Source organism: Muntiacus reevesi, chromosome 5 (assembly GCF_963930625.1).
Source record: "Muntiacus reevesi chromosome 5, mMunRee1.1, whole genome shotgun sequence".
NCBI lineage: Eukaryota > Metazoa > Chordata > Mammalia > Artiodactyla > Cervidae > Muntiacus > Muntiacus reevesi.
Window position 1 is genome coordinate 111,287,667 of NC_089253.1, and position 12,447 is coordinate 111,300,113.

The following is a 12,447-nucleotide window of genomic DNA, read 5'->3' on the forward strand; positions in this document are numbered from 1 at the left end:
GGAGCTTCAGCATCAGTCCTTCCAATGAATATTCAAGGTTGATTGATTTCCTTTAGGATTGACTGGTTTGATCTCCTTGCAGTCCGAAGGGACTCAGTAGTCTTCTCTGGCACCACAGTTCAAAAGCATCAGTTCTTTGGTGCTCAGCCTTTTTTATGGTCCAGCTCTCATATTTGTACCTGACTACTGGAAAAAACCATAGCTTTGACTGTGTGTACCTTTGTCAGCAAAGTGACATCTCTGCTTCTTAATACACTGTCTAGGTTAGTCATAGCTTTCCTTCCAAGGAGCGTCTTTTAATTTCGTGGCTGCAGTCACCATCCACAGTGATTTTGGAGCCCAAGAAAATAAAATCTATCACTGCTTCTGCTTTTTCCCTTTCTATTTGCCATGACGTGATGGGAATGAGAACCCCATGAAAATGTCTTTTTGAAAATAGTAAAATTATTATTTTTAAAAGATGGTTATGTAAAATTCTTGACTTTTTAATGTCAGAGAGTGTCTAAATCATTTTTTACCCTTGTACTTCACTTATTGGGAGCCTAAGAAATAATAGTTCCTGTTTATTGAAACAAAGAAAATTATATCTTTTCAGTTTTATGGCTTATCATTTATAAAATGCCACACATTTTATATGACCATCTCATTCAGCTTTACCAATGACCCTGAAAAGATTTGTCACTTTGCAGATTAAAAGATAAAGCCTTGAGTGTTTGCTCTTGGATCCATAGCCAGTAACTGCCAGCGTTAGGATGGAAACTCACGCTGATCCAGTTCCAAAGAACTGTGCTTTCTAGGTGTCTCATTTATTTTACTATAACAAGGATATCCCTAAAATATGAAGTTTGCTGACTTTATGCTTGAGGAGTTTTTGGTTTAGTGGGTTTGTTTTTCCTTCTAGGGAAGCCAGAGAATGATCTTGGGAGCAAATATATAGCCTCGTCAAGGAATTTGAGGGTTTTGGAGGTCTCAAAGAGTTGACTGGAACCTGTATTAGCATTGTCCTCCATTTTTTCATATGAAACCTGCTCTTTGCCACATTTAACGTCTATAGGGGCTTCCCAGGTAGCTTAGTGGTAAAGAATCCACCTGCAGTGCAGGAGATGCAGGGACTGTGGGTAAAGTCCCTGGGTCAGGAAGATCCTCTGAAGGAGAAAAATGGCAACCCACTCCAGTACTTCTTGCCTAGGAAATCCCATGGACAGCGAACCTGGCAGGCTACAGTCCATGGGCCATGAAAGAGTCGGAAATGACTCAGCGACTAAACAACAGTAACAGTGTCTATATGGTTTTTTAATACTCCTCTCAACCAATTTGAGGGTTATAGATTGGGGTGGAATAAAAAGACACTTGGGGGAGCCTTTACATTACTTTGTTTGCCAGGAACTGCTAAGTGAATATTTATGTGCAGTCATGTTATGTGTGTGTGTGTGTATTTAGTTGCTCAAGTCGTGTCTGACTCTTTGCAACCCCCTGGACTGTAGCCTGCCACGCTCCTCTGTCCATGGGATTTCCCAGACAAGAATATTGGAGTGGCTTGCTGTTTCCTCCTCCAGGGGATCTTCCTGACCCAGGGATCGAACCCGCATCTCCTGCATTGCAGGTGGATTCTTTACCATTGAGCTACCAGGGAAACCCAACGATGTTATAATTAGCGTCTCAAGTCCCTAGATGAATTTCTGAAAGATGAATCCATAATGTAATTGAATTAGTACACAAGTACATATTTTCCAGTAATACAGACACATAACTAAAGTATAATGTATTTTTATTTTTTTTATTTTATGTTGTAAATAACTTTAAACATTTATTTATACACATACACACATGTATATGTATATAGACATGTATTTATACACAAGTATAATGTATTTTTAATGGAAAAAACTAAAAGTGGTAATTTTAATTTCTAAGTTGGGGATTAATGTACTTTTGTCCTGAAGATTAATTTTTGTATTCATTAAAAAAAAAAAAATTGTCACTTTTCCTAAAGCGTGAATTGCAGGACATGTTTTAGCAACCAACTTCTTTGTGTTAGAATGATAAAAATTAATAGCCAGATTGTTCCATCCCTGAAACCATGCCACTGCACACTTCCAATGATTTGAGAATTCCTGTTTCTGTACACCCTTTCTAACAGTATTATCAGTCATCTTAATTTTTGTCAGCATCACAGCCAAAAAATAGAGCATATATAGATAACATTGTCTTGATTTACAGTTTAGTGATTTGTAGTGAAGTTAAGCATGATTTAATTTTGCTGGCCACTAGTAATTCCCGTTAATTACCCATTCATCATTTTGCCTATATTGAGTTGTCTTTTAAATTGACTTAGGGCAGGATCTGTTATGTATTATGGATTTTGACCTTTGTTTATTATGTATGTTGCAAATATTTTCTCTTTGTCAGTTGGCTTATCTTTTAAATTTTCTTATGTCTGTCTTTTCTGGTCTGCTAATTCTAGTATCCCTGCCATGTCTGGTTCTGATGTTTTGTTTCTCAGATTATGTTTTTGTCATTTGGTATGCCTTGTAATTTTTTCTATTGCCAACATGCCAACATGTACTGGGTAAAAGAAACTGTTGCACAAAGGCTTTTAGTAGTGTGGTGGTGAGGTGTTGGGGAAAAGTGATGTTTCTGTACTCTTATAATTGGTCTCAGAATGTATTCCTCTGGACTGTGAACTTCACTAGTGGCTGTTAGCTTTTTTTTTTTTTTTTTAAAACCCCTTTTAGGTAGGACAGGATGACTAGAATGGACTGGAGTTGGTTATTTCCCTTCCCCATGTCACTTAGGTTCTGATAATATCCCAGCAGGTTAGGTTCTGGTTACCTAGTTTTCTCTGAGGGCAGGCTTTGTTAAGAAATAGAGTGCTCTGGTATATTTTAAAATGGTTTCCTTTCCATCTCTGCTGGAAGCATGAAGGGATTTTTCTCTGATAATTGCTGTGGGAATCTGTTTGGGGTTCTGGAGGTAGATGTGACAGTATTTTGGGGGCTCCCTTCCCTGTGACTGGGTCCTCCTGGAGTTTTTAACTCTCATACTTGTCCACACTCAGCATAGTCCAAGACTTTTTCAAGTACAGTTTCCTACCTGACACTGGTTCCTCCTGCAATTGAGGTGTTGAGATTCCCAATATTCTGTCTCTCCAGTTTTGGGACAGTCGGTATCCTTCTGTCCTCCCCTCACTTATGGATCCTGGAAGAGTAGTTGATTTTTCAGTCTGTTCACCTTTACATGCAGAACTAGAAAGGAAAGTCTTAACCTTTTTTCTTATTTTTTTTTGAAAAGAGAAAGATAAGCTAGTAAACCTCTTTCTGTAGAATGCATAGGAGTCGTCCCCCCCCCCCCCCCCCCGTTTTCTATCCTTTTCTTTATGGGTAGTCACTTGATGCAAAAAGGCATTTAGTAGTGGCCTCTGAGAAAAACTACTTTTAGTAGTAGTGTTGAGAAAAACTCAACATGCAAAAAAACTAAGATCACGGCATCTGGTCCCATCAGTTCATGGCAAATAGATGGGGAAACAATGGAAACAGTGACAGACTTTATTTGCTTGGGTGCCAAAATCACTGCAAATGGTGGCTGCAGCCATGAAATTAAAGGCGCTTGCCCCTTGGAAGAAAAGCTATGACCAACCTAGACAGCATATTAAAAAGCAGAGATGTTACTGACAAAGGTCCATCTAGTCAAAGCAATGGTTTTTCCAGTAGTTGTGTATGGATGTTAGAGTTGGACTATACAGAAAGCTGAGCACTAAAGAATTGATGCTTTTGAACTGTGGTGTTGGAGAAGACTCTTGAGAGGCCCTTGGACTGCAAGGAGATCCAACCAGTCCATCCTAAAGGAAATCAGTCCTATATATTAATTGGAAGGACGGATGCTGAAGTTGAAACTCCCAATACTTGGGCCACCTGATGTGAAGAACTGAGTCATTTGAAAGATCCCGATGCTGGGAAAGATTGAAGGCAGGAGGAGAGGGGGATGACAGAGGATGAGATGGTTGGATGGCATCACCGATCTGATGGATGTGAGTTTGAGCAAGCTCCAGGATTTAGGGAAGGACAGGGAAGCCTGCTGTGCTGCAGTCCATGGGGTCACAAAGAGTCGGACATGACTGGCGACTGAACTGAACTGAGTCACTTGTTGAGTGGTGATGCTCAGTTGTTCAGTCGCTAAAGTCATGTCCAGCTCTTTGCGACCCCGTGGACTGCAGCACAGCAGGTTCCCTGTCCTCCATCTACCAGAGTTTGCTCAGATTCATGTGCGTGGAGCTGGTGATGCCATCCAGTCACCTTGAGGTGGTTGTATTGAAAAAGCTTTTGAAACCACATTGAGGGTCCACAAAAGGACTTTGTGATCTGCCACATGTGACAATGTGGAAAGTCAGCATGAAAGCCAGGTATTTATGGTCCTTCCAAGAACATTCTGAATATACTATTGATATTTTCCCTTTGGTTATTGAAGCTGTGAACTCTCAACATATAACTGTGACTAGATCTTTTCTCAGGATTTATTTTGTTTCTGTCACTGCTACTAAAATTACCTTATCTGAACTGTAATGCTAATATTCGCTTCACAACTTTGTCTGTCTGCTTTGTGCAAGAAACATTTCTGTTTTGTTGGGTATCCCTTTTCTTATTCAGAAGTGTCATTTGGGTGGGGGTTGGACCACGGGTAGACCTAGATCTTCTATTTTGCGGCAAGGATCTTCAGGGAGGCAGTAGTCAACTCCTATTAACTGCAAAGAATCTACTTTGTCCAACACCTCATTTCCCTCCTTCACTGGCTTCAGCTCTACTTTCCAGCCTTTCAGGTTGTAGTTATTATCTAGGCCATGCATTCTTACTCCTTTTCTCTCTCTTTGATCTATGTATATGTCAGTAGTATGAATATCTAGATGACTCCCAAATACGAGTCATCAAAGTCACAATTCATTCTCACCTGAAAAACGGAAGCTAAATGTCTTTCATGTTCCTGACTTGGGCAAGAATTAGCTGCAGACAGAAATGCAGCTTGTCACTAAATCAAAGAAGGGGAAAGTTTGTGTATGATTTGGGGGAAGGGTAGAATTGAGGTTAAATTTAAGTGAAAAATTATATATTGACTTAAAAGCAAAGAGGAACTAGTTCTGGGGAGCTTATCTGTTTGGTAACTGCCAAAAGTGGAAATTTGAGCTTCCTGAATACATGTAGTTCATGTGCTTTAGGCCAAAGTAGAATTTATAGCTCCCTCTGTATATGTGGATTGTGTCTTGAGTCAGAAAATGGAAGTTTTCATCTCAGATCCCCTTTTGACCCTCCTTGGACAGATCACAGGAGATGTTACTAAATATTGTTGATATCTTCACTGCCGACGTGTTCTTAAAAATTGAGACATACCCTCTGTGTTCTCGTAGACTTCTAACTTTACTGAGGCTTTCAATGGCGAAGTCAAAGATCTCTCTTGGTAAATGTCACATTGCACTTGAAAATATGTGGGTTATTTTCAAATATCTTTCGATATTGATTTCTAACATAATTCCACAATGATAAGAGAACAGATTCTGTTTCAGTATCTTTAGACCATGAAATTTTTGCACTTTGTTTTATGTTAATGGGTATCTTCCAGTGTCTCCTGGTTTATTGTCTGGGAACTTGAATAGAACTTGTATCCCACTGTTGTGTGAAAACTGTAGAAATCTTAATTATGTTGAATTGGTTCTTATAGTGATTGTCAGGTCTACTATATCCTTCTACTTCTCTATATATTCATTCTGTTAATTTTGAGAGTTTGATATTGAAACTCCAACTAAAAAATCTTAATCTACTTAAAAAATAATGTATAGTGGAACTATATGTAACCTTGTTCTGGATTTTCCAAATCTCCTGTAATTGTGTTATCATACTTTCATAATTTAAAAAGAAAAAAGAAGAAAAATGAGGTAGTGGTTTTGGTAGTCAGCAAGATTGTATCCTTTTCTTTTTCTTTCTTTCTTTTTTTTTTTTGTAACACCTGCTGTGTTATCTGGTAAGATGGCATTCATGCAGTAGCATTTAAGACTAGGTACTAGGGAACTTATGATTGATTGTAATACAGATTCAAACAGAAAGACTGGAAAATTTTCAAAAGTCATATTGATCCTGGTTTTCCAAATGATACTGTGATGTTTTGGAACTACGGCTAGCTTGTGGTTTACTTCCTAAATCTTAGTTGCCACAGGTATACAAATATCCAAATCAGATAAAATTTGGCTATTTTCAGTGGAACTGATATCTCTAGAAACAAGGCTTTAGGAGAATATTTTATTTGGCAGTTCCTATTAGTTTGCTGGTGGAGCATTTTACAGACAGATGAAAGGAGTGTTCTGCTTATAGTTGACCCCAGGGTAACAGTGTTGGGACATGGGTTAGGATTTAGAGTTCTGAGAAATTCCTCCTGTCTTAGTAGTTTTAGTTCTCTGATGGATGCATTTTGTTATTATAGAGTTTATGGTAGAAAAGTGGCACGTGTGTTTGCAGGGAAGCTGTATTTAAAGGTGGTTCACTTTGAGTTGAGTGAATTCCAGAGTCATCTTCAGAGCTGCATCCTTGGTAGGTTTGAGGCCATTGTTTTCTACACACACATCCCACCCGACTCCACCCCACACATACCCTTTATTTGCTAATAGGGAGCAGTGCCTCTTCCACTTATTTTTTCTGATTGCTGTATCTGTCCGTATCTTTACAAATAGGTCCTTGAAACTTAAGAGGCTAAAGGATCTTGGTTTTTTTTTTATCTGAAGTATCATATGTTTGTTTTAGTTTGTACTTTGTCAGTTTTCTAAAGGTCTTCTCACATTTTCAACTTTTGTGTTGGAAATTATCCAAAGTTGAAAATTTCCGTTCCTTTTTTTTTTTTAATCCTGTATTTTAGATGTTAGCCTGTTAAGAAAAAGAAGGGCAGGTTCCTTTTACATTGTCTGCTGGGCCTGTACCACAATACAGGTGGTACACTTTGATGCCAGTTTCTTATGTTTCCTATTTATTGTTCCATTCCTTGCTCACAACCTTGAATTTTAGTCTGACTTTTAAAGGAAAGGTATCAGAAAAGGCTTGTGTATCACTCATGTTTTCTTGCTTTTTCTAGTCCCTTGCATTCCCTAGTCCCCTGTGGAATGTTTTGTACTTTCTTTTTTCTGTTTTTCCAGCCAATTTTCAACACTTTATTCATCTGAGAGGCTACAAGTAATTGGAGCCATTAATATAAGCCTGGGATTCCTGGACATAGTGTCTTAACAGAATGAAATTCAATAGCAGCCCTTAGTCTCTCTGCCTTATGGTTTTGGAAAGTTTTTTTATTATGACTATTAACCCTAGACTGTACCTTCCTTTAGTTTCCATTGGTTAATCTACCATTGTAGCAGTCTTAAGTGGGTATGGGTCATTGGTTCTTTTCGTGGGAAAGACCTTGAGGAAAAGGTAGTTCATTTGGAATTTCAGGGGAGACAGTAAAGGGGAACAGAGAGTATAAAAGGTGGTGATGCCAAAACATGATGTTGGGTGTATAAGGAGGGCAGGTTTCAGATAATCTGAATGTTTTTTTTCTTTGCTGGAGTCTTTAAAGACATGCTGCTTTGAAGTCCAAGTTTAATTTTAAGGTTTCAGCATACCAGTCAAAGACTGGCCATCGTGTATTTGGTGGTACTTCTCCTTTCTTTTCTAGAGCTTGTTGTAGTTGTGTTGATGACACGCTGCATACAGTAGGATCAAGCAGTGCTCATAAAGTGGTGGCTTCTTGTTGTTTAGTTGCTAAGTTGTGTCCCACTCTTGTGCAACCCCATGGACTGTAGCCCACCAGGCCTCTCTGTCCATGGGACTTCCCGGGCAAGAATACCGGAGTGGGCTGCGGTTTACTTCTCCAGAGGATCTTCCCGACCCAGGGAACAAACCTGTGTCTCTTGCGTTGACAAGCGGATTCTTTACCACTGAGCCGCCTGGGAAGCCCATAAGGTGGTGGCTGGAAACCATGATTTAGTCCCTAAAGTATAGAAATGTTAACCTTAGTCCCTGAGTACCGGAATGAAGAATGGCCTCCATTAAACAAAGTGATGTCTCTTTTAGATATCTCCTTGTGAACGTTTTTAGAGAGGCTTATGGCAAAGTTTGTTGCTCCAGAGAGCAGACACTGGTCTCTTGGGTCTCTTGTATCCGTTGGCTGCTAAAGTTTAACTACATAGCAGTTAGTAGAGCCTGTGCCATCATTTGATCCTCTGAAGATTGAATGATACAGAAAAGAGTATTTCATCAGGAGAAGTTTCTTTCACAAAATTCTTTCAATTTATGATTCTCAGAGAATGGAGTTAAAGCATTCAGGGAGATACTCAAAGAACCACAGGATACTAATCATAGAATTAACAAACTCAGCTAGTCTAGTGACTGTGCAACTCAGCTATGATAGCTGAGAAAAATTGCTCAGATTCCAGATTACTGTAGGGGACACTGATCAGGGATCATACAGGACCTGAATGACGGTTTGGTTCAAGGACAAAAGGCTTAAAGAATGTTTGCTTGTTTTGGAGTCCACTAGTTCCAATAAGCAAAATGAACAAGTCTTTAGGGTAGACTCAGTGGACAGCCTCAAAATTATAAACAAAATGCATGAGTCACTCAAATTTGAAAAATTTGAACATTTCACATTTTTGCTTGGACAAATGCAAAACTTCGTGTGGAAATGTAGCTTTCTGTCCACGAGACAATGTGAATTGAATTTTAGAGGGGACTAGAATTTAGGTTAAAGTTCAGTGAAGTGCTTTTATTTATAAAAGCAAAGTTGAGTTAATTGCTCATTAGGTGGAGTCTTGAGCAGATATTTTAAAATGGTATCTGCTAAAAGTGGGAAATTCAGCATCCTGGATACAGATAGATCATGTCCTTTGTTGTTTATGTGCCAGTGTAGAGTATATGATGTACTGTGATGGTGCAAGTTGTGTCTTTAGGCAAGTGTGATATTTTTCCTTGTCACTGTCCACTGGACCACTTTCTCTCCCTTAGTGCTCCATTAAATAACTAGAACTCAAGGAGACCTTGAAATTGTATCAAATGGTGAGCAGTAGGAGGAACTAGGACATTGAGCCAGAAGTAAAGAAAAATCAGGTGGGATATGATAACAGTGTCCAAATATTTGCAAGACTGTTGTGTAGCAAAATGGTTCGACTTAATCAGCTTGTCTCCAGAGGGCAAGCTGTAGGGGGGATGGGTAGCAGTTTTGGACTCACCATTAGGAGGCGCTTTCTGAATTAGAAGCTGACTTTAGTAGACGGGAGTCTTCGTGAGTGCAGCTGTGAAAGTAGAGGCAGGATGACCTGTGGCTTAAAGCGCTCAGAAGGTAGATTCTGTGTCTCTGGGAAAAATTGAACCCGGTGACCATGCTGAGAAGTCTGACATTTTCCTGACTTAGTTCTAAGTTCCATGACCACTAGTTTCAGAAAGACACGTGTTATTTTGGGTGAAGAAGATTTTCTATACATTAGTAATAGTGAAGCATTCTCTGTATGGGGACTGTTAAGTGTTCAGAGATCAGTGATAGCCTCTTGCTGTCAAGTAGCTTGTATTTATAAATGGAAATATTCTCGATCTTTTCTTCATTTCCATTCTTGAACTAGTGTGTACTTTTTTTAAATTATAATTCTCAGGATTTACAGTGTCTAAAAATTAGTTTTGAGATTTACTTCCCTTTCAGATCCTAAAGTGTTTTCCTCTCGTCTTTATTCCTAGCAATGTCTCAGGCTGTGCAGACAAATGGAACTCAACCATTAAGCAAAACATGGGAACTCAGTTTATATGAACTACAACGAACACCTCAGGTAATGTAGACCAAGATAATTTAGGGAAAATATGAGACATATGTAAATTGGGATATATTTTTAGAAAATGAAAATTTGAAAGAACATAACTGTAATAATACATTTATATACAAAATAGTCCTAATTTTTGGGTATGTTGGTTGACCATTCATTGAAGAGATAATTCAAGTGCCTGTTGTGTACCAGGTCCTAAACTAGGGACAAGTGTAAAGTGGTGAATAAAACAGATGTGGGATCAGCTCAGGGAGTTTAGGCATCAAGCAGGTAAATTACACATATGAGAAGCTGTATATAGGAAAGTTCCTCGATGCTGTAATAATAACAGGGTAACTAGGGAAGACTATTTTGAGAAGGTGAAGATGGGAAAGACTGGGAGAGGAACATGTTTGAAGGAGATAAACATCCTTGAAACTGAAGTCTGAAAGTTTGAAATGCCTGTAAGACAAGCAGAGATGCTACCTAGGGGGTTGGGCTAAATATAAAGTTTTATGATGTGTCTGTGCATTTTGACCACAGGAATGCCAGATTGCCTAGAGAGAGATGAGCAGAAGGCTCAGAACTTCATCCAGAGGAGCTTCAGTATTTAGAAATTAAGTAATGGGAAAGCAGACTGAGAAGGAACAGCCAGAGAAATGGAAGGAAAAATGGGAGATGAGGAGAGGAGATAAAAAAAGAGGACAGTGTTTCAAGGAGGATGCAGCTACTGTGTTCAGTACTACTGAGAGGATGAGTAAGATGAGGATTACAACAGTGAACATTTGAGTTGGCAGTGTATAGTTGGTAACCCTTGAGAAGAATAGATTCACTTGAGTAGGTTGTGCTGTGTTAAAGAGGGAGGAGGGGAGGTGAAGATGAATAGGTAATGTTTTAGAAAAGTTTGGCTGTGCAGAGGAGCCAAATGAATGAAAACTTGAGAGGAGCGTAGAATCAGGAAGTTTTAAATTTTGTTAATGAGAAGTGGAGCTACTCTCACCCCAGCTCCCTCTGCACACATTTCTAAGGTTCACGTTTCACTGCCGCAACCCTTTGTTAATCCAGATTGATTTAGTGAGGAGGGAGAGATTGCTGAAGTCTGAGAGCAGACAGAATAATTGAAAGGGGAGTATGCTTGAGAAGGTAGGAAGGAGCGTACATTTGATAGGACGTGGTGTACTTTCTCCTTGTAATAAGAACGAGGAAGATGCTTTATAAAGATCAGGTAGAGAAAAAATGAGAGCTCTCTTTTAATGAATTTGAGGTAAGGTAATCTGTTTAACGTTTACATGATAGAAGGTCGGCAGATATAAGAAAAGGTGTGAAAAAGTGTAGTGAAAAGAAAAGTGAGTTTTTAGTGATACCAGTCTGGTTGTGTGATTCCTTCCCTTTTCCCCTCTGCAGTGCTACACAGATACACAGGCGCAGACATGCAAACCTGGATGGATGGTTTATCCAGGCTTGGGATTTTGCTAGGCAAGTTTTCAAGAGGCCAAGGGGGACAGGCTTGATTACTAGCTGGGTCATCATCATACCCTGTGTGATTCATAAAATGGAGGTTATAATTCCTAAGTCAAAAGTTTGTGTACATATTAAACTAAGTAAAATACAGAAAGTGCTTTATATAGAAAGGTTGAAATATGAGAGATACTTGATAAGGGACAAGTATCTACAGTTTCATTGTCTTTTCTTGTGGAGTCATCAATCTTTGACCCTATAGAGAAAACACAAACATGATGGAGAGCCAGTGGAAATAGGAAGTGGCAGTAACCCTGTGGGAAGCCCTTATTTCTACCTGCATCTTCCTTTTCAGTGGCCACCAACTAGACCTCTTTCCTCAATCCACAGGAGCCTGTGTCCGTGCCTTGGTTCTCAGTGCTGCCTGGTGGGAAGGGTCAGTAGCGCTAGTGATGGAGGAAGCAGGAGTCACTAAGCTGTGCCTTTGGAAGATGTGGCCTGAATTCTACATTGGAACTCCAAAGGCATTTCTCACTGACAGCAATTTTAGTCATGACAATTAGAGATACTAATACTTTTTACTTCAGACAGATGTGCTATAGTTTACATCAGTTTGTAGGTTAGCCTGAGAACCTGACCACTTGGTAGAAAACTGCTCTGTGGATCAAGATTTTTTAAGGTTCAAAAAGTGATTTTAAAACAAAATCCTGTTAAACTGTGCATACAGAATGTTTAAATTCATATTTTAAAATCTTTTAATGGATGGCATGAAATATATAGTTTATTATCAAAATGTTGCACTTTTGCAGATGGAAGAATTTTTAGAGTTCCTTTAGCCTTAACTTCCTCATTTTGCAGGTAAGAAGACAATGTTAAAATTTTTAGAGTTGCAGAGCTAGTTGTTGAACTAGAACCTAAGCCATCTGACTCCATATTCAGTGCTGTTTTAATTATACCAGACTAATTTACCATTAGTTGTCTTTTAAATATATGATATGCTATCTTTAACATTATGATAACAGATTTATATAATACTTTGGTGCTGGGGCTTAGGGAAGTTGAAGGAGATTACAGATAAAACAAGATTGGTTGTGAATTGACAGTGATGGCGACTGGATGATGGCTACACAGGTGTTCGTTTTTGTCTCTTCTGTATTCTTGTATATTTGAACTTGTCCATAACTTAAAAAAAAAAA

The 12,447-nt window shown here is 38.9% G+C and overlaps 1 protein-coding gene across 1 annotated transcript in view; it reads left to right on the forward strand.

Annotated features, from left to right (window-relative positions):
* RNF2 (ring finger protein 2) overlaps positions 1–12,447 on the forward strand; it is a 35,960-nt gene that overhangs the window by 17,082 nt on the left and 6,431 nt on the right. The window contains exon 2 of the mRNA XM_065936205.1: positions 9,732–9,820. Within this exon, the coding sequence (XP_065792277.1) occupies positions 9,734–9,820 (87 nt within the window). The 5' untranslated portion in view covers positions 9,732–9,733. The remainder of the gene's footprint in view (positions 1–9,731; positions 9,821–12,447) is intronic.